The sequence below is a fragment of the Acanthochromis polyacanthus genome, chromosome 8 (genome assembly GCF_021347895.1).
Source record: "Acanthochromis polyacanthus isolate Apoly-LR-REF ecotype Palm Island chromosome 8, KAUST_Apoly_ChrSc, whole genome shotgun sequence".
NCBI lineage: Eukaryota > Metazoa > Chordata > Actinopteri > Pomacentridae > Acanthochromis > Acanthochromis polyacanthus.
The window spans coordinates 3,195,253-3,216,215 of record NC_067120.1 but is presented as its reverse complement, the minus strand read 5'-3'; the positions used below and the strand labels follow the sequence as shown (position 1 = coordinate 3,216,215).

Genomic DNA, 20,963 nt, shown 5'->3' with positions numbered 1-20,963 from the left:
CTTTAACAAAAACAAAGCTGTGCTCACTGCAAACTTTCAATTGCAGAATGTAGCCCTGTGACAGACTGGTGACCTGTCCAGGGTGTTCCATGCCTTCACCCGAGTCAGCTGGGATAGGCTCCAGCACCCCCCATGACCGTAGTGAGGATAAAGCGGTGTATAGAGGATGGATGGAACAAAACTGATACTTGAAATACTGTCAAGTCAGATAATGATATATTGATCAGTAAAGTTAAGGCTACAGAATGTTCATTTAAAAAATATTCTCATCTTTCTTTTGCATTTTTATTACAATTGGAAGTTAATTTCAATAAAATTCTCAATATGTGGAAACATGGTAACTGCCAATTCTAAAATAACAGAATATCACTGTGGCTTTTATTTTATTTTATTTTATTTTAAAAGGTAAGATTTGTGAAAAATAAGAAAAAACTAAAATGTACCCAAAGATTCCCATTGATTTTGTGTTTTCCATCACTGTTAAAGTTTTAAAGGGTAAAGCCAGGCATACCTTGCTACTGTTTATAATCAAATGTAAGATTACTTTAATACAGTCTAAAAAGGAAATTGGAGGCTCTATCTGCAATATTATAACAGCATAATTTCTTGATTTATTGGGTCAAATTTTTGAGTGAGCAGGAATTCTGATCAGAAAGTCTCCTAGTATCACTATAACTACAAATTTGAACAGTTCAATGTACTTGCGTCAATACATAGTTTACATTTTTGCTGTTTTCAGGCCTAAAATCAACATGACCGCGAATAACCAAACACCACATGGCATTTTTACAGAAAGATTCTTCAAAAATATTGTATATACATTTGAGATTTGAAATTGAAAGTTATTTATAAAGATATTGTAGATATGTGATTTAGAATTAACACACTTCCTTGACAGGTGTTGACAGGTGTTTTTGTAACGGGGAACTCAGTTGAAAGTGATTTCTCGGACACAGATACAATTTGTTATTTATTCCATAATAAATGTGATATATTGCCAAGAAAAAGAAATATCTGTCATGATTATCTCAACTTAATAAAAAGAACACAATCAAAACTTGTTTTGAATAAGTTCATATTATTATTGTTTAGCTCATTAGAATGTGGTTGTTATTAAATTCAGATGGTTATTTAATTGACATTTTAGTGATATCCAGTCATTTTTATTAATAAGTGATTGTTTCCATAATAAATACTTATGGAATTTGTAGAGACATGATCATACTGAACATAAAAAATTTTTTTTTACTTTAAATAAAACTATATGCAAGATATATCCCATGGACTTCAAAAGTCCCTCAATTATATCTTGACCAACATATAGTCTCTGTTTTTGCTGCTAGTTCGGTTTTAAAGGCATGAGGTAATCAATGACAATTAGTTTATGAATATTATTAAAAGATACGTTTTGTAAAATGTTTCTGTAAACCTTAGTCTTTGCCGAGCAGCTTCACTTACAGCCAGGTGATGAGAAGTTGTTGTGGGTTCAGTTGGAGGGAAAACAGTAAATTAAAGGTACACTCCATTGTAGAGATTTTGTTGCCAGACTTCGTAGCTCATTAAAGGGGATGTTGAAGCCGCCACCGCGCAGGCTGAGGACCCTTTGAGATCTGGTCAGTTTCCTCCTTGCATTATAAACCAGGCATTATTTTATAAAGACGAAATGGGGCCGGAAACACACATTAATTCAAATTTACTCCACTATATGTGATAGTTCGGATTTTTTGTAGCATATTTTGAAGTTAAAAGACAAATACGTGTGACTGCTCTTCAGGCGTTCTCGGAGGACGCCCGATTCTAGCCCCAATGCATTGTGGTGCCTTCCCCGCTCTTGTGTCGGGATCCACCGCTAACGTGAAGCTGGTAAGGATAAACTGGTCAGAGCAATTAAAGGGGAAATGTTGCAAGAATATAACTCTGCTTTGGTCCTAAATTCACATCTAGTGCAGTTGTAAACACTTGTATTGCACCGTATCATCACAGACTTTGCACAAGTTGCGCGTTTAGCGTTTTCTTATTGATACTAACTGTGATGTTGCACACATCGCATGGCGAAGGACAGGAAAGGGTTAATTTTTTCCGCCGCCGACATTTTTGTTCGGCGCTCTACGGCAACTTTTTAACTTACATGTGCACCGAGCTGGGGCTATGAATCACCGCCGTGTGTCACATTTAGGTCTCGGTGTGCCCCGTGTGTGTGTTTAAACGCGCTGCCGGCCGCACACCGGGACGCTGCGGGCTCTTTGTTGCACGGAGCTGCTTATGCTCATCAGCTCATGTATGGATCTGCGTTTGCTAGCAGGAGCTAGCATGAAACCCAAAACTGCATTTTCAGCAAAACAAACAGACGTGGAAGGCGTAGCTGTCCCTTTCTGCATATATATGTCCAAGCTGAGCTCCCAGCCGTGTTTTATGTTGTGTGCACATGACTGAACACATGTTTACCTCTGCTCATCACTCATATTGTTAGCCAGTGCCTGAGGGTTGAATGAACTTGGGATCATTTTGTGTCTTGAACACTCCCCCAATGCATGTACAGAGGCCGCTTCAGCAACTTATAGCAGTTTCAGCAACAAACCGGCATTAGAAGCAAAGGTGTTCTTGGGATCTTAAGACACTGCCGGCATAAAAAGCCCAAAAATGTTAATATTTTAACTTGATAACTGCCCAATTTTGAAGTTGTAACTAAGTAAAACTGTCCCACTTTGTCTGAATGCTCAGCTTTTCCTTATTAATATAACAGTGAGTCCCAGATAGCCAGCCTGTGGTTCTCAAACTGTGTGCTTTGGTATTTGGATGAAATAAATGTTTAAATCATTCCTATTTCAGCTTCTCTTTTGTGGGGTTGTCAGTCGGTCAAAACAAGGAATGCTTCACACTGGAAATCCCAGCCCTGACCTCTTTGGCACATATGTCTCTGCACCCCAGAGAAGAGCCACTTGGCACTAATCCCTGGTTTACAGACGCTTTTGTTATGACAACGAGGCACTAGTGTGCACATTACCACTTGAACCTGAGATTTCAAGTGTTGATCACCAGACATTATCGAGGACAATGCTCACATTCCTCAGAAATGGTCCTCATTTCAAAATGAATAGATATTAGCCAGAGCCATCTGGCACAGTTCTGGGAGTAAAAAAACATGGCAAAATGTGGGATTTCTATAGCGAAAATGCACCACTACTGTTTCTTTACATTGTGCAGATGCTACAGATGTGCTTGAAATAATTCACTTACTATGATGTCCAAAGAAGCACCTTTGTGACGGATCTTTGTAGTTGGCTAGACACATATTTTATTAAGTCTGTCCAATAAGCAAAATGTTCCTGTATTCCCTTGTGACATCCATCCAGTGTTTCTAATCGCTGCTTTTGTTGTTCTGATTCTAGTGGGGAGGACCCAGAGTTTCTTCAGACATGTCCGTGAGGGAGTCTTTTAACCCCGAAAGCTATGAGCTGGACAAGAACTTCAGGCTCACACGCTTCGCTGAGCTCAAGGGCACAGGCTGCAAGGTTGGCGTTCATGAACAGACGATGCCTTGGATTAATTATTGTCTCTGTGCAGATTCAAAAGCTTTCCTTTTAATAATTAACATGATATATAAATAATGTGATCACAGGTCCCCCAAGATGTGTTACAGAAGCTGCTAGAAACCTTACAGGAGAACCACTATCAAGAGGATGAACAGTTCCTGGGGGCAGTTATGCCTCGATTAGGTAGTCATGGTCTTCACATAGCACTGTAATAGCAGATTCATGAAGTGCTTATCAGTAATAATGCCTAATTAAAGAACAGTAGCTCTTCTAGCCACATCAGAAAAAATGCTAAATGTATAGTATTATATAGGACTGAAGATGAGTCAAATCAGTCATGATGTTCTTTAAATGGGACACGGCCCAAGCTGTGGCAAAACCTCACGTATGTGATTGAAACTGCTTTACGTAGAACTTTAAACATGCGTCCCCTCGAACAGCAGGGCTATAGTATGGTAAATGCAAGGCCCTAAAACCATGATATGTTCACTCTGAATTAGGAAAAAAAGGTCTTTGCGAGTTTATCAGGGCACAAAAACTTGTCATTGCTTTATATTTATTTAGTAAAGTCTTTCACTTGGCACTGAAATGGAAGTGGCACCGTTGTGGATACATTAAAACAAGCATTTATTATAGTCAAATGTTAAAATCTGCATTACATCACACTGAGAGCACTTTTTTTCTTTAAGGCATAGGCATGGACACCTGTGTGATTCCTCTCAGACATGGAGGCCTTTCTCTGGTCCAGACAACAGATTACATCTACCCCATCGTGGATGACCCCTACATGATGGTATGGATCTCCTCTTTCATGGGCATTTCCTCCAATGTGGTCCTGCTAATTATGTGTTAAAATGGAACGATGTCAGTGACGTTAGCCAGCTTTAAGCACAAAGCCTTTATGTGCCTAATTACCAGTATTTCTGTTTTGTAGGGGAGAATTGCTTGTGCCAATGTTCTAAGTGACCTGTACGCCATGGGAGTTACAGAATGCGACAACATGCTGATGCTTCTGGGAGTCAGCAACAAAATGTCAGAAAAAGTAAGAGTAATTTCATTTTACAAAGTTTTCTAAATAATCAAACAAACATATGTTACTCAGTAGTGATGAAAGGAAACACTTTATCAGTAGTATGTTTTATAAATGTGTCACTGAAGTATTTTTGCCCCAATCTGAGGGCATCGGTTTTTGGGATCAGATGCTTATGTTTACCAACACATTGTAATTTATAGTGGAAGAACAGCTGTAGTTCTACGTTCAGCTTGTTTCTTTTTTTCACAACCTACTCAATCAAAACACTGAACACCCTGATGCAAAATCAGTGAGTTATTGAGCTAAAATTCTCCTAAATATGATATGAAAGCAATTTGTAGATCAATGTTCAGAACAAATAAGTTAACTTGTTTTGATTGAATTCAGAAAATGTATTGCAATCTTTTGATTAGCATTGGTTTTTAAATTCCCTACCATTCTAATTTGCACCACGGATTGACCTTTTCTCATAGCAATGGTGCCTGAGGCTCATAGATATTGTAGAACTGTGACCCATCCACCGTATCAAACGACTGGACAAAACATAACTTTTCAAAGCTTAAATAAATAAAATTTGGTGGCAACAACATAAATCTGTAGGGCTGTTACAATGTCCAGTGTTCTTAAAGATAATGTTTAAATACAGAAAGTGGAAAAATATGTCTTCAACTCAATTGTTGTGTGAAAACTATCAAAAGTGCATGACTTAGCTACACTGTTGCACTGGCTGATAGATGTATTCATTAAGAAAATATGAGCTCAGTTGTATTTCTTTATAAAGATTTGTAATATTTGAAGGCAGCAGTGGAGTTCTATGGCTCAGAAAAGAACCTAAATCAGTCTTTGGACACACTTCCAACTCTTATTAGGATCAATTTGAATTCATCGAAGTTATCCTTTAATTAGCGACAGCTGATGTGACATTTGACAAGCTGTGACTGTTTTGTCACAACAATGAAAGTGATGATGAGCGCTGACTAAAATAAGAAGCTGCTTCCTCAGTGTTTGCTACACCGATCATTCTAAAGAGAGGAGACACAATAGATTTGGTAAGCTAAGTGACTTCACAGTTTTTGTTAACCACGGTATAAAGTGGCTCAGTGGTGTGGTCTAATAATATTTAATATTTACACACTGTATTTTTCACTGTCATATACAGTGACTGGCCGGCTAAGGTGGAGAACATACACTAGAATACAGGATTAAAGTGATTTGAATATTACCTGCTTTATTTTAGCCAACACCAATCCATGAAAATAGGATTGTATCAGCCCCGAAACAGAAAGAGAATCGCTTCTGGATGTCTTTAATTGCCATTACTGTATTGTATTATGCTTTTGCTCGCGGATCTGACATTCTTGGATCTTTACAGGAAAGAGACAAAGTCATGCCGCTGATCATCCAGGGATTCAAGGATGCATCAGAGGAGGCAGGAACATCTGTAACAGGAGGACAGACGGTGCTCAACCCCTGGGTGGTGATGGGAGGAGTTGCTACAACAGTCTGCCAGCCCAATGAGTTTATCATGTAGGTTCTGCTACACGTTTTTCTTCCTTGTACTGTTTGTGCCTCTTTTTGATGCTTCAGAACAAAGTCATGATGATGTAATGTCTGAAATTTCTCAGGCCAGACAATGCAGTGCCAGGAGATGTGTTGGTGTTAACCAAACCGCTGGGAACACAAGTGGCTGTTGCAGTACATCAGTGGCTAGATATTGTAAGTCTGCCTGCTCAGTCAGGAATATTTTTTAGGAACCTGCTGTTTTTTAGGATACCCACTAATACCACTGGCTGTATGTGCTTTTCTTTGTCTCTCAGCCCGAGAAATGGAACAAGATTAAACTTGTGGTAACCCAGGAAGATGTAGAGCTGGCCTACCATGAAGCGATGATTAACATGGCCCGGCTCAACAGGACAGGTACAGCCGTTATGAATGTCCTAAAACTGATTTGGACTCATCGCTGCCTTGCATAAATGCTCGAAACATTTGTTTGTTGCCTTAGTTTCTCAGTTAGGTAATCCTAATAGGTTGAACATAATTCCATCAGCTGTTTTGCAGGTAGATGTTGGATTTTCTAAACTGCAGCAGCCTCTGCAGCACCTTGTCTGTATTACATCCTCTGTGGTTAAGTAGCTTTTGACAATAATGTCAAACTGTCTGTAAAGAAACAGGCAGAGAAAATGTTTAAATACTAAAAGAAAAGAGATAGAAGTTACATACTTAGAGATCAGTGTTTATAGCACATGCCGAAATATGTTCTCTCTCTGAGGTGTAGCACTGCCCTCCCTGGCTCTTAACAGGGAATTGTAATAATGTCAGCTTTCAGGGAGGGCTGGTGATGGTCACACGCATGCACTGAATAATAAAATATTTGGCTGCAAGACTAAAATATGCATTAAGCTCATAAAATGTTGACACTCATCCGTGGAGTTAAACAATGAGAATAAATGCAGACAAAAAAAAAACAGAAATATGTTCTCTTTCTTTTTTTTTTTTGTAGTAAATGTCATGATTAGCTGTCGGCATTCAGGATTTCACACAATGCATGGCCCACAACTCTTTGTAAATGTCAGCACAAGCTAAACATGCTGAATAATTTGTTGATACCACATACTAAACTAAAACAGATCCCTAATTAACCGATTCATCACCCACCTCCTCTCTGTTTTCCCGTGTAGCCGCCGGTCTCATGCACACCTTCAACGCTCACGCAGCCACCGACATCACAGGGTTCGGCATCCTCGGCCACGCTCAGACGCTGGCACGACAACAGCGAAGTGAGGTGTCGTTTGTCATCCACAACCTCCCAGTGCTCGCCAAGATGGCTGCCGTGTCCAAGGCCTGTGGGAACATGTTTGGACTCATGCACGGCACCTGCCCTGAAACATCGGGTGAGTGTGACACGCTTCTCTTGATGTCATTCCCTTCATAATGTGTATTTATGCGGTGAGACTCACAACGTGCTCTGCGGGCGAAAAATGTCACAACATAAAATAACAATAATGCAAGGCCATTCTTTGATTTGGTGATTCAGTCACTGCAGACAGACACAAAGGCAAGAAATCATGTAATAATAATAACTTTATTTATAAAGCGCTTTCCGTCAAAGTGCTGTACACAGAAATAAAAACAGATAAAAAAAACAGAACAATAAAAAAAGACATCAGTTAAACAATTTAAGATTCATATATAAAAGAAAAGAGGTGGGTCTTCAGCTTAGTTTTAAATACATTAATGGACGATGCTTGCCTGATTTCAGCAGGTAGACTGTTCCACAATGTAGGTGCCCGGAAAGAAAAAGCCCGTTCCCCAACCGTCTTTTTACAGACCTTCGGGATATTCAGAAGTCAAATGTAGTGAATGTAGTCTAGAAGAAAATGAGCTTTTAAGTTGATCACCAGAACCTTCACTTTGATTCTGTACTTTTTTTGTGACTCAGTCTGCCTGCTGAGGGCCACTGATGATCAGGCAACTTTGTCAAACACGCAGTGAAAAATCAATTCTGGATCAGGAGTCTTCAAAAAGTTTTCAAGAAAGAGTCTTCAAGCAGCCTTCAGAGTCCGATGCAAATAACGTTTAACAACACAGCCGTGGTAGACGACGGACCGCCGTATTAATGTCAAAGTAGCACTTGGATTCAATAGTAACACAGCTGAACACTCACCAGCATTGTCCCAGTTGAGACGCTTAACTAACAAATTCTCCTTTCATTTCTAGGCGGCCTCCTTATCTGTTTGCCTCGGGAGCAAGCGGCCCGCTTCTGTGCAGAGATCAAATCTCCAAAATACGGGGAGGGCCACCAAGCATGGATCATCGGGATTGTAGAGAAAGGAAACCGCACTGCCCGTATCATCGACAAACCAAGAATCATAGAAGTGGCACCACAAGCAGCCACGCAGAATGTCAACCCGACACCCGGTGCAACTTCGTAATCTTCCTCTGCTGCGTCATCGACCGGAACCCAAAAGCTCTGCTGAGTGATTTTAGACACATAAACTACGAAAACCATCCTAGAGTGTTGAAATATATACACAAAATAGTATGTACACAGAAAAGACTGGGTTGGCGTGTATCATCAGGAAAACAGCCCCACACAGTGGCCTCGGGGGCACGTCACCACCCAGTGGACTCAACCTGCAGTATCCCCCGTCATAACAATTGGTAAGAAATAGGGCGTTCTGAAAATCCATTTGCCTTTTGTGTCTGTTGTTTTCTGTTATGTTAAATGTGCTCGGCTGGCAGGCAGCTTCTGACAAGAGAGTGATCGTTACGGTGGAAACAGTGATGCGTTATTGCTGATTCATTTTGAATCTTAGAAAGCCTGGAGTCTGTTGCCTGTTTGGAGCTTTTAAAATTGCTCTCATCAAACAAACAAACAAACAAAATGTATGGTGTCTTTGTTTGTTGTTCATTCACTTTGTACAGTTATAAAGCCTAGTTTTAGTTTGTTGCTGTAACTGATGCCTTGAAAGAAACCGAGTGTGACCAGAACGGCTTGTTTTTATTACTTTGACTTTTTGTATTGTCCCCACATAAACTAATAAATAGTCAAACAGAAGACAGTTTGTTCTCGCTACTTTGGAGCTGCACTCATGTGAATACGCTCAATCAAACTGGACACTATCTAGACACATTGTAAAACTTCAGGTTGATTGTCCACTGAAAGAACTGATGCTGCTTCACTGTGCATTGTTCTGAAGTTAGAAATGAATCTCGGGTGACACAAAATCCGCATAATCCTCAGGAGATAAACCTTATGCCACTTGCACTCCCAACATGCCATCATTTTAACATGAAATGATGTGAGTTTTCATTAAAGATCCCAAAGTTGCTTAACAAAGGCAGCCTAGATTGCTAATGAACAACCTCTAATCAGTTATCTTGTGGCCTCGTGGTTCAGAATCTGGTGCATTTTGTTTTTACTGAAGGTGTGCTGAGAGCAGTCTGAGCTGAAGAAATGAAGCTTCCAGCCGGTCAGAGTTCACATCTTTTTTGTTTTCCCTAGTACCTGGGGGTAACCTGGAAGCTCTCTGTAAATGTTAAGGAACAAGATATAATCTCCATCCCACCTCTTACAATAAACTTCTCTTATAATACATTGTTTTCCTGTGTCTGCTTTTAATGCATTAACATTATTTATACAACAAAGTCTGTAAAGAATGGTAAAGTTAGCAGCATGCTAAATGAATTTTTAATGATTTGTGTTACTCCAGTGTTAAAAAATGAACAGAAGCCATCATGGATGATCATGTATTAGGAGTATAAGAGTGTTTTATTTTTAATCAAGAATGACAACCACCTTTAAATGAACAGCAATTTCATAAATACAGCCATATAACAAAGGATTGGGATTTTCAAACAGTACTGAATTCTTCAGACAAATATATTTACAAGTTTCATTTACACTAACTTTATACCATAAATAAAGAATATAGTTGTTTTTTACATTACATTAGGTTTATATACAGTCTGTTGCACACACCGACAAAATGTGTGAAGGCCAGAAACAATCTTTGTAAAAACATTTCCTATTATCAATGATTAGAGTTCCCTCTGCAACAAACAAATCAGCTCTGACAAGTAGAATAAAAGAAGAAATAAATTAGAGAATTAACAACAATTGCTTGTGTCTGACTGAGTGGAATGCCCAGCTCTTATAATGTGAAAAAACAAAAAGATCCAACGTGCAACTCGTCTGCTTGTTTTGTTTTAATGAGTGAAGCATGGCAAAGACTGACTCACATGTGCTCCAAATCCAGAAGAACTTCCTACACTGTCTGCTATATGTGCTTTTTCCCATTTTCCAGCGGCACATGCTTTGCGTTCTCTACTGTCTTCTTATCATTTTCAGTCTTGAAAAGTGCTTGAATATCTGTCATGGCCTTCCGAATGTTCTGACCGAACCGGAATGAGTCCTGCAGGTGACAGAAAGAGAACATATGTTCAGTTTGTAAAGATTAAAACTGTACCGATGGATCAGTTAGATGGGTTATTTTATTGGTTTTCGTGATAGACAAAAAAAGTGACAGCGATATAGACTGATTTTACATGTTTATGCCAGTATCAGGCCAATATGATCTGTGGCTGATAATATTATTTGCTCTCACTGTGTCAGGACTGGAGAACTTGCTGGAGATGTGGAATGTGATGAGATTTTCTCCAACAATGATATAAGACACTCCATAACCATCATCGGCCACCTGGAGACAAACAGGAGATGTTATTTTAGTGTATATGACAGGACTGCAGGTCTGAATGGTCTGACTGAGAAACAGCTTCCACTCACAGGCCCAAATCCACCTCCAGCGCTCACATATTTAGGGAATTTGTTGATGTCAACTAAATTGAGCTGCTGCTGTGGAGTCTGGCTGGTGGATAGTTTCCAGGGCTCTGAAAGCACCTATCAGAAAAGGAGGAGCAAATTAGAAAAGAGAACAGCTGTGAACCAGAATCCAAAAAATACGAGGGAGAATTTACAGATGATTCTAGTTCTAACCTTCTTCAGAAATGGCGAGTCAACACCGAGGTATTTGGACACTATGTAGAGACAGAAGAGGTGACGATCGATACCAGAGCCGGTCATGGCCAGACGATACATGTTTTGATGCTTATCGGCTGCCTTCCGAAACAGGGCAAGTCTCTGGGCATTCTGATCACAAAAACAAGCAGAAAATCAAACTTTTTGTTCTAAAAAAATAAGCACAATGCACAAAGCAGAATGACCATATTTCTTGTAACACAAATTTCACCATGCCCGAACATCCAACAGTTCAACGTCCAGGGCACAGAGAGACACCCTGCCTCTAGGTTTTGGTGACCAAGTCCTAAGCAGCCCAGTTTGACCTCTCACAGTGTGACCTTTCTAGCGGATGTTTACATACACATCATATGACCACATTTTTTTAGCATAATGTGTACACATTTCACACTAAATTTGTCCAAAGTCTATGTATTCTACAAAAAAATTATTAGTACAGCTAAGCATTTTAATGTTTTTGCAAATATACTGAGCAGCAATTAGATTTTATGATGACCCTTTTATGTTGCATTCATACTTTGTCCTTATTAAATTTAAAAGTTTTAGCATGTCTGCCTACCGTTGCACTTGCATCCTCCATGGCTCTGACAAACTCAACAGCCTCAGAAGTGCAGGAGCGCACCGTCTCCGTTCGTCCATCTCTGAACATACGAGTCATTGATGACTCGTACGTCAGGCAGAACACGCCCTGGTCCTAAGAAGAGACGTGATTTAATGATGGTAGACGACACTTTGAAATATACAGGGCAGCAATGATGTCAGTAACTCTGGAGGATGGCAGGCCTACCCTGAACTGTGCCAGCTGTAAGGCCAGCTGAATAAAAGCATCGGGGCTTGTCCGGCACTTCTTGATCAGGCCTTTCCCAAACTCATTAAACAGGTAACCATGGAAGTCCACGTCATCTGCAATCTGCTTGGCTGATAGGTATGAAGCTTCAGTGACGTCTTGGCACTAAGAGAAAGGAAAACAGAGATGTCACAATTGGTTTGAATGCACAGCAAAAAAAATAAATACATAAAACCATTAGATCCAATCTGTACCTCCTTTGGAATCTGCCACTGGAGCCTGGTGGGATAAGGCAGGCCCTTGTTCACATCTCCTTTGCAGTGCCCCTCCTCCGTGTAGCCAAGATGGAAGCAGTCTGTTGCGGCGACATACTACACAAACAGAAAATCTTATTTGAAGAAATCTGCAAACTTTGAACCATCGTTTTAACACGCAGTATAAAAACACATTTAATACCTCCCACATGTGTCCTACAATTGGTGCATCAGCCCAAGAATGTTCCACATTCACACCCATTTTTCCATTTGGGTAGGAGATCAAGGTGAAAGACTTGTCGAACCACCTGTGAGAAAAGAGAGAACAATATTTTTTAGGGAGCCAGACCAGTGAACACCATTGGAACCAAGGCCTTCCCTTGTCTTCTCTGCCTACCTGTCGTAACATTTTCCATGCAGCAGGGATTTGGCGTAGCTATCAAGCGAATTGGTCTTTGCAGGGTCATAACCCTGAGGCTCATCATCCAATGCCAGGAAGAAGGCAGCTGACTCAATGGCATCCAGGGACACTTTGTTTACTCCCTGGCTGAAATATTTAATCCGAGTTCGAGCCCATGGCACTCTAAAGGTGACAGGAGCACAACTTAATCCACAGAAGGTGTTTGAGCTTATGTGTCCTGCGCATGTGTGTGATTGTGATCGGAGCATACCTGTTTCCTGCAGTCAGGGCGGCTAGTTTCAGTTCTCCTGGTTGGGGCTCTGATGTATCATTGAGAATCCTTTGAAACTGAGTCTCCAGTTCACTAGGTAACAGGTGGCGGCCTCCAGTGTACAGCCAAACGTGGAAGAACCGGCCTTTGTGGTAGACAACCAGGTGCTTACGGTCAGTCAGGTGCTGCACAATATCTGTAAGAATTGGAAACAAGGTCAGCTAGGTGACAATAAGGACTGAAGGTTTGATATATTTTCTTGTTACAGCTGATGGAAAACATGTGCTGTCACATTATTTATAGAGGTGAATCCAGCAGTGCTGCATGCTGGAAAAGGTTTTATCCCAGGAAAGCTGGAAGTGTCTGTTGATTAAACTGTCCAGACCCGAACAGTTGCTTACCTGTTTCAATGCCAGGAATGCGGGTGGTGTTAAATATCCTCTCCATCTGAGTGGAACACATAGGAACCGTCCCTAAAGCCCTCAGCTGAGAAGAGGAAAAAATCAAAAGAAATCAGTTTAATCTTGTAGGGAAAAAAAAAAGTAAAAACACTCAGGGAAAAAAAAGGCTCATTGTCAATCTACCGGCGCATGTTCACCACGTTCCAGTTTGCGTCTGTACTGCAGCATGGCGTGAACCACATTTCCTGCCCGTGCAGCCTGTCGGTGTGTCGGGGTCACGTATAAGAGGTCCTTAACATGAAAAAATGGAACACATGGACAAATCATACATATGAAACCACCAGAAACAGGCAGCAGAGCCCAGATATGAATCACAAAACAGACATTTATTACACATTTTATTTTGGCATTTAGAAAAGTAAAGTGTCAAGAATTAAAGGAATCTTGTAAGGAAAATAATGCTGCACTTTATGCTGAATAATTTATGTTGTTGTGAATAAAAAGCCTAATGTTTAGACAATCTGTCTTACCATTATATAGAAGTTACTGTTGACCATGATGGGAGTCCTGCCCCTGAGGTAGATGTATTCCTCCCACCAGTCACTTACCTGTAGAAGATAACAGGCTATTTATTGTGAACTACAATGAGTCAACCGAATTTGAGTTCCGCTGTTGCATCATTGTGTAAACACCACTCACATAATTTGTCGCCCACCAGGATTTTAGGATTAGGTATCTCTGCAGCTGGGTTGCCATTGAAGCTTTAAACTCATTGGCCAAAAGCTCCATTTGGTTGTACTGTTCACTGTCCAGCAGAGGACGGACTGACTCAAGGTACTGTAGAGGGGGAACATATGATGTGTGTTGTCAGCACAAGGGAGCACTGCTGTGTAGAAACACACCTGATATGAAAAAGCAGCTGGGATACAACAAACAGGAACCCTGGAAGACATCCAGAGCAGGTCTGCTGCAAGGAGGCCTGCCAGAGTTTCATCAGCTACTGCAACTTCAACAGGGTGCAGGAGGGCAGCTAGAAGAGTGGAGCATGACTGAACCTTTGTTTGTTTGGACTAAGAAGCTTAACTTTGTAGGTCTGCTTAAGATAGAGGAGTTTAAATGTTGATGTATGAATTAACACACTAACTTAAAAACACATTGCATGAGAGTTGTTTTTATGCTAAATATTCCTATACTGTGAAAAATGTTTCCCAGGGTGTATTTCCATGTTGCCCATTTTAAGAAATCACAATGAACCTGTGTGTTTCTGGTCATAGTGGGCCAATACAGCGTGATTACATACCCTGTGAATGGTGTCATCCACACTGGGCACAGGGAGTCTGGGTAAGGAGGCCTGGAAGCTGTAGAGCAGTGGTCTGCGTCCAGAGAACATCTTTACCAGGCTCTGGTAGCAAACAAAGAACAACCAGGATGTCTTGAGAATCAACATTCACTGTCAGTTTGACAATGCACTGGCACAAACAGCATAAGTAAAGATTCAGACCGAGTGAAAGTGCGCAGGAAGGGCAAACATACCAGCCACACTTTGGTTGATGAGCTCATTTTTCCATGGGATTCAAAAATCCATCCATGGTAGGAGAGCAGAGCTTTGAGAGTGTATCTCAGGAGGTAGATGAGGAAGAGCCACAGCCCCGTGGCAAACAGGATGGCACTCAGCACTGCTCGGGTCTGCACTGACATATAGTCTCTGCTCAGAAAAGGTACGACACTGCCTTTGTCAACAATAGGGAAAGTATGAAATCAAACAAAGAAATGCAGAATAACTTTACTTTTAAATTGCAGACTCACTGCAAAGCTCCACTATCAACCCTAAACAGCCAGTAGAACACTTCAAAACTAAACCACATCAATGATTTTAGTAGGCAGTGGGGGATCACTGACCTGCATGGCAGGTTTTCCTTGATGGCATTAATCATTCCTAGAGAGGGGTCTACATGGATATACAAGGAGCTCATCATGGCGATCACAACTATGAGCCAGCTGGATGGACTGGCGGGGTAGACTCCAGCCAGTACACCATTCTGTCAAGGACAAATAACACGTTTTAGTATTTACACAACATTCAGAGAGTGGAAAGAAAATGCACAGCCAATTACTTGAATACTACACTTGAAAGTTTGTTTTTATTTTCAATGACTGTCTGGCTCTGATACCTTGAACTGGATGGCTCTCTTCTTCCATGCAGTCACTCCTGACAGGTAGATGTTCTTGATGACTTCTTGGCTTAGTTTAAGATCCACACCATCCGGGCGCACAGTGAACTGGAAGCCCACCGCCTGATGCGCCTCTGCCATTTCTGTGTTTCACTAACATGGGAAACAATGAAAAACTATTCTGAATACAGTCTATATTAACATGATAAGAAGGAAAATACTTTACAGTTTTGAATATTATTTCAGTAAGCACACAGATTTTTTGATGAAACCAGTATCACATTATTTTCATTCAACTAATATTCCGGAATTTAAAACAACTTTATAAGCTCAGGTCCATTAACTCACTCTGATGCTTCAAACATGATCTAAAAGGGTTTAGTATTTGTATCAGCTCTTATTGCTGGTTCATACAAGACCTCACTGTCATATCCATATCTTTTGATTTTAGATTAGATACAGATTTCAACGAGATTTTACGCTTTTTTCATGAGCCAAATTTGGAAGCATCCCTGCTTATTTTTAGTCATAAAGATGAGCATTCATTGTTCATCTACAACGTTTTCAAAAACTATCAAACTGTATTTAATGTACTTAATTACCTACTAGATTTTTCATCTCAGCATTGAGTAATTCTCAGTTTAGTCTGATCATTGGATATGTCTATTCTGCAAACAGACTAATGTTTGAACACAACTCTGCCCTCATCAGAGACTGAGCTGAGAAGCACCTGTTTCAGATGGATTTTGATGTGAGACACACCCAAAATAATAGTTCTTATTTTATTGGGTATTTTATTCATTATTATCATACAAACAACTAAGTTTCCTGTTATTAATACTGAAAAAAGTAGACCTGACAGACAGTTGTTTGAATGAAAGTGATCCTGCTTCTCTTGTTTGTTCATAATGTGATAAAGGAGGTCACTGATGTATGGAAAAATAAATCTATGGCAAAGTTCAGAGGGTTCAGTCATTGTCTTTTCAATTCAAACGGCTGTCTGAAATGCTGAACATATATATATATATCTGGACTTCCTACAGCACTCCAAATCATGGCTGGGGTGACAGGTCTAGTGTTTCTTTTTCCGTCATATGACTGAGCAGTCACCAAGTGGGACAAAGTTCACTGGCCAGATATAGTGGTGCACCGGCTGAGCATGTGCACAGACCGCAGATGGGTATGAAAATATAAACACAGACTACAACCTACAAAGGCATGCAAATCCCTTCTGCATGACAGAATACTGTGAGAGCATTTTAGTAGAGTAAAGGTCAGCAGTCATTTTTACAGTCAAAATTTTATAAAAATATATCAGACAAAACATTTTGCTCAATATTTGTCTGTGTCATTGAACTTCTCCATCACAGTTTCCACCAGCTTTTGTTCCTTTTGCATACATGGCTTGACATAATGCAAACAACACACTGGAAAATGTCAGGACATTTTCACCCTCATGTGTATGCAAATAAAACATGACATTTTCACAACAACTGCCAGTAAGAAGAACCGGCATGCAGATATGAGTATCAATAACAAAAAAGAAGCCTTGAGATGCTTTACCTTTGTCAGACCAGACTCAGTGTGATCCCCTCAGGAGTAGGAAAAGCTGTGACTTTGGTTTGTGAGGCTGTGAAAGTGCTCTGCAGTCAGGCTTATGTGCTCTGTGCCCTTGAAGTTGCTTTCCTCAGGTAGTGATTGGAGCTGCTGTCTCCTGTGCTTTCTAACCCTCCCTCTCGCCACCTTTCTCAATGTCCTCTCTCTCCCCCCTCTTCCTCTCTCTCCCATGACATGCTTCTGCCTGTAACAAGACACCAAACATAGACAGAGTCTAACCTTATGAGCGGTGAAGTCTCTGCCTACGTAACTGAAGCTGCTGCAGTGCTGCGTTTGGATGTAACTGAGAGCCATGTGACATTTCACCTACTGAGATTACAAGCATTTCTGGAATCTGATAATAAAATATACCTATGTGATGGAATTCATTAGAAGGTTAGATATTGTGGTCTTATTGATATTTATACAGAAAAGTTAGAAATGTAATGTAAGTGAGAAAAGAGGTAATACATTCAATGCCTCCAAAACAAACAAAGAAGGTCACAGCAACTTTGAATAGGTCTTTATGTACATTCATTATTCATATAGAACTGTTATTTACCACTAGGAGTTCATTAAGATTTTCAATGTCGCACACAGAGATGAACATTAGAAAATAGATGCATACAGAATGTACTAGTCCAAATTTAGAACCAAGTCTATTTAGTTTTTCTGCTTTTTTTAAACAGCTCAAAAAGTCCAAAGTGAATCATGGTTAGAATCATTTAAAATTTACATTTAAATCAAGCTTTTTTGTTTTTGTCGAAGACTCAGTTAAAGGTCTAAAAATAATCTTCCCTCAGACACAAACTTTAAGGAAGGAGACTTTAAGTACAAGAGATAGGGATAATCCACTAATGGAATTTATCACCATATTGTCTTAGAAGGACTATAAAAAGAGCTATTCATTCAGCTACAAAAACAAGCTCAAAATATGTGCAGAAAAGCTAACAGGGCATTAGAAATGAAGATAAAAGGTAGCTTCATAACGGGTGGAGATGGGTAGAGGAGGAAGAGCTCTGACAGAGAAGGTTTGGAGATCCATCCTTGCAATGGTGTTGTGCTCTATACTGGGCATCAAGACCTGGTCACCTACGACCGTCCCCTGCCCTGCAAATGCCACTTTCTGAGCCCTGTGCACCTGGAGATAAAGAGGACAAATGGCGTCTTAATCTTTGTTAAACACATTAGACATGAAGCATGAAGGACATGCTTTGTTTTCACCATGGATGCTTACCTGTCCCCACTTCTGCGAGTCCACACAGAATGATGTCACCACATTCTCTGAGTTGTTCCCACCAATCACAAGCAGCCTGTCAGTGGCACCCAGGAAGTAAAGCGTAGGGAGATCAACATCAGCTCTGGTCAGTGTGGGAAGCAGTTCAGACCACGAGTCTAACAGACAGAGACAACGCAAAGGTGCCGTTTAACATTTAGCAATCAGATGAGCTGTTGGGAGACAGTGTCACCTGTAAATCTGAAGTGGGTAAACTGAGCTGAAGGTGAAAGAGAAAGTAGACAATAGTGCATAGCTATGAGCCTTCTGGTTTTGAACTGAAACCATGTTCTGGCCAAACAAGTCTGTTTGGTTCGTCCTTTTTCACACCTTGTTTTGTGTTGTACTGCAGCAACAGTTTCTCACCGGTCCTCTGGATGCTCCCCAATACATAGATGCAGTGTCCATGGCTGGTAGCAAGAGGCACATCATGGGACAAGGACATGGTGAACTGGAAGTCAGTGAGGGGCAGTGACGACACAAACCTGAGGCAGAGATTATAGCAAGAAACTGAAGGATGCTTTAGCAAAAACAAAAACAAGTATCAAGTTCTATACAATTCTGCCAAACCAACAAACCTCCATGTGTCCTCCCATGGATCATAGCACTCTACAGCTGTATAAAGAGCTGTGCTGGAATCTGGAGTCACCAGAGAGTCCAAGTACCAGCCTCCCACAGCATAAATACAGCCTTCACAGGCCACTGCACTAAAGTGCCTTCTGTGCTGTGGAGGCAACAGATGGTGACAGTTTTCATTAGTGTTGTAGAGGATGGCAAGGCAAAAGAAATTAATTTTGGGTAAGACAAACAGAGTAGCCATTTGCTTGATACACAAACGAGAAGATCATCTTACCTTTATCAGAGGTGACGTGGCGACCCATATGTGAGTGAAGGGATTGTATCTAAAGGAAGCCATATTGAACTCCCAGCCTCTTTTCATTCGCTGCCTGTAGCCTCCTATGACATACAGATAATTAAAAAGCACCACTGTAGTAAAACACCACTTATCCGCCCTAAATGGAAGCTCTGTAAATGGATGCCAATCTCCGCTGTCCTCTGACCCTCTCAGGGTGAAAACGTGCCGGGCATGTTCTGTTTCTGGGTCCTTCCAAGAACTCAGGTTCTCTTTCCTGAGGCTGCACAGACATCTCTCTCCTTGTGTCCTCAAGTGGATGACTTCTTCCTTTTCCTCGTCACTCAGACATCTGAAGGATGAATCAGTTTCAGTGACAAGGGGCAAACATGTTCCAGATGCTATACACAATGAAGGAGTGCAAACTGTGCATACCTGATGACATGTGGCAGCTCCAGCAGGTTTCTGCTCAGGTAAGTGAACACTGTCATCTTCATCTCCTCACAGAAAATCTCCTGAGCAAGGCTCAGGTATGACAGACAGTTAGATGGGCTGAGAACATCTGCCAGGACTGACAGGCACTTTGAGAGGAAGGCCTCAGCAACAAGATAACTGCTTACCTCCAAGGTCAAACAAAGTGGTGATTGGTTGGATTTAGGTTCAATTACATCTGTGCATGTACAAAGGAAAACAAGAGATACACTGTAAGGATTAAAATTTTACATTCGCCTGTATACCTGGATGTGTGTTCCCAAGTCCTCCTGAGGGACTTTAAAGTTATTATGGAAGTAGAACTCAAGAAGATTGTGGAATATAGAGGAGGACACATGATCCAGGCGGATGAGGCTCTCTGAGGTCTCTCTCATTCTGGACTGGGACAAAGCTCGGAAGTACTCACTGCACTCCACAAGTGTTTGGAGGTCCACCTTTAAAATAAATTATTAAACCAAGTATGTTATGACCTTCAGTTAGTTTCTAATTAACCAGTATAGTTGGGAGAGTTCCATTATGTTCTGTACTTACATGAAAGGCATGTGTGCTGGTTTGGACTATAACCTTGGCTTTATCTCCATCTCCAAGGTGATATGTGCAGAGTGCCTCATTGGTTTTCCACTCCTCTGAGTCTGCTTGGCATAACTCTCTAGCTGTGATACCTGAAGATGCTACCCAGTTGTTGACAAATGGACAAGCATCCAAAAGTCTTCTAAGACCATATTTCAACCACAAGCTTACCCACTCTAAGAGCATCAGAAAATGTTGCCTGACAGAATTCATCTCGCTTACTTTAGATCTGAGTTTAGCTCATTTTTACTGTTTACATATTGTCTATGTCATGCTATTTGTTAAAACTAAAGATTTTATTCTCACACTGGTCCAATCACAGTCAGAACAGCTCTGAGGTCCTCCATATAAGGCAAGACAAGCCCTCTGAGGAATTCCAGGAACCTCTGCACAACGGAAAAACAGAGGACAGGACAGTAAATTCAGTCCATGTACCACCAGCTCGTCGCCTTTTCCATGATGCCGCAGCTCTCACAGTCAACGTCACAGGCCCTTTAACAGAACAAAGGCCAAAGCAGCTGTTTTAAGCCTAGGAAATTAAACCATTAAACACAAAGATCCTGTTTGTTCTGCAACAGATCCAGTCGATTCAAAAGTGTCTCTCGATCTTTGAGCAGTGCCGTTCTTTCTGGCTGGTCTATTCTTGGCTCATGGAGGTGGGAACTCTGTCAGCCCTCTGGGACGGACATGGTCTTCACTCTGGTCTAGACGTCATTACGGGGAACTGAAATTACTTGGTGGATAGTAAACTGGTACTAAAGTGTAACTTAACATATTGCAAAATCTTA

At 40.8% G+C, this 20,963-nt stretch overlaps 2 protein-coding genes across 6 annotated transcripts; one reads left to right on the top strand and one right to left on the bottom strand.

The window, feature by feature from the left end:
* Nucleotides 1–1,722: 1,722 nt before the first annotated feature.
* On the top strand, nt 1,723–9,662 carry sephs1 (selenophosphate synthetase 1). Its single transcript, XM_022202127.2, has 10 exons — nt 1,723–1,863; nt 3,390–3,512; nt 3,620–3,716; nt 4,223–4,326; nt 4,468–4,575; nt 5,939–6,093; nt 6,192–6,282; nt 6,384–6,483; nt 7,245–7,457; nt 8,284–9,662. The coding sequence occupies exons 1-10, from the start codon at nt 1,807–1,809 to the stop codon at nt 8,496–8,498; spliced, it is 1,263 nt and encodes a 420-aa protein (XP_022057819.1). The 5' UTR covers nt 1,723–1,806; the 3' UTR covers nt 8,499–9,662.
* A 157-nt stretch (nt 9,663–9,819) lies between these two features.
* On the bottom strand, nt 9,820–20,923 carry cpt1b (carnitine palmitoyltransferase 1B (muscle)). 5 transcript variants are annotated; one of them, XM_051951736.1, is made up of 26 exons: nt 20,137–20,923; nt 19,549–20,039; nt 19,322–19,465; nt 19,114–19,217; nt 18,839–18,984; nt 18,591–18,745; nt 18,222–18,379; nt 16,952–18,125; nt 15,389–15,541; nt 15,117–15,256; nt 14,751–14,922; nt 14,518–14,619; nt 13,917–14,054; nt 13,748–13,825; nt 13,401–13,508; nt 13,218–13,302; nt 12,817–13,012; nt 12,543–12,728; nt 12,348–12,453; nt 12,146–12,262; nt 11,892–12,056; nt 11,664–11,798; nt 11,063–11,215; nt 10,853–10,966; nt 10,674–10,766; nt 9,820–10,481 (listed from the first exon to the last, which is right to left on the bottom strand). In XM_051951736.1, exons 9-26 carry the CDS (start codon nt 15,527–15,529, stop codon nt 10,347–10,349), a joined length of 2,364 nt encoding a protein of 787 aa, XP_051807696.1. In that variant the 5' UTR covers nt 15,530–15,541; nt 16,952–18,125; nt 18,222–18,379; nt 18,591–18,745; nt 18,839–18,984; nt 19,114–19,217; nt 19,322–19,465; nt 19,549–20,039; nt 20,137–20,923; the 3' UTR covers nt 9,820–10,346. The 5 variants fall into 5 exon arrangements, with proteins under 5 accessions (XP_051807696.1, XP_051807695.1, XP_022057744.1 ...); XM_051951735.1 differs by having other exon boundaries at nt 19,114–19,465; nt 19,549–19,733; nt 19,851–20,039; XM_022202052.2 differs by having other exon boundaries at nt 19,114–19,465.
* Between the last annotated feature and the right edge of the window lie 40 nt (nt 20,924–20,963).

Excerpts from the sequence above, each read along its gene's own strand:
- sephs1 (XM_022202127.2), top strand. The coding sequence starts at position 1,807 with ATGCATTGTGGTGCCTTCCCCGCTCTTGTGTCGGGATCCACCGCTAAC. Across the intron at positions 1,864-3,389 it reads CCACCGCTAACGTGAAGCTG|TGGGGAGGACCCAGAGTTTC; the intron begins GTAAGGATAAAC and ends TTCTGATTCTAG. Across the intron at positions 6,484-7,244 it reads GGCCCGGCTCAACAGGACAG|CCGCCGGTCTCATGCACACC; the intron begins GTACAGCCGTTA and ends TTTCCCGTGTAG.
- cpt1b (XM_022202052.2), bottom strand. The coding sequence starts at position 15,529 with ATGGCAGAGGCGCATCAGGCGGTGGGCTTCCAGTTCACTGTGCGCCCG. Across the intron at positions 14,923-15,116 it reads AAGGAAAACCTGCCATGCAG|AGACTATATGTCAGTGCAGA; the intron begins GTCAGTGATCCC and ends TTTTCTGAGCAG. Across the intron at positions 12,057-12,145 it reads AGTGGCAGATTCCAAAGGAG|TGCCAAGACGTCACTGAAGC; the intron begins GTACAGATTGGA and ends CCTTTCTCTTAG.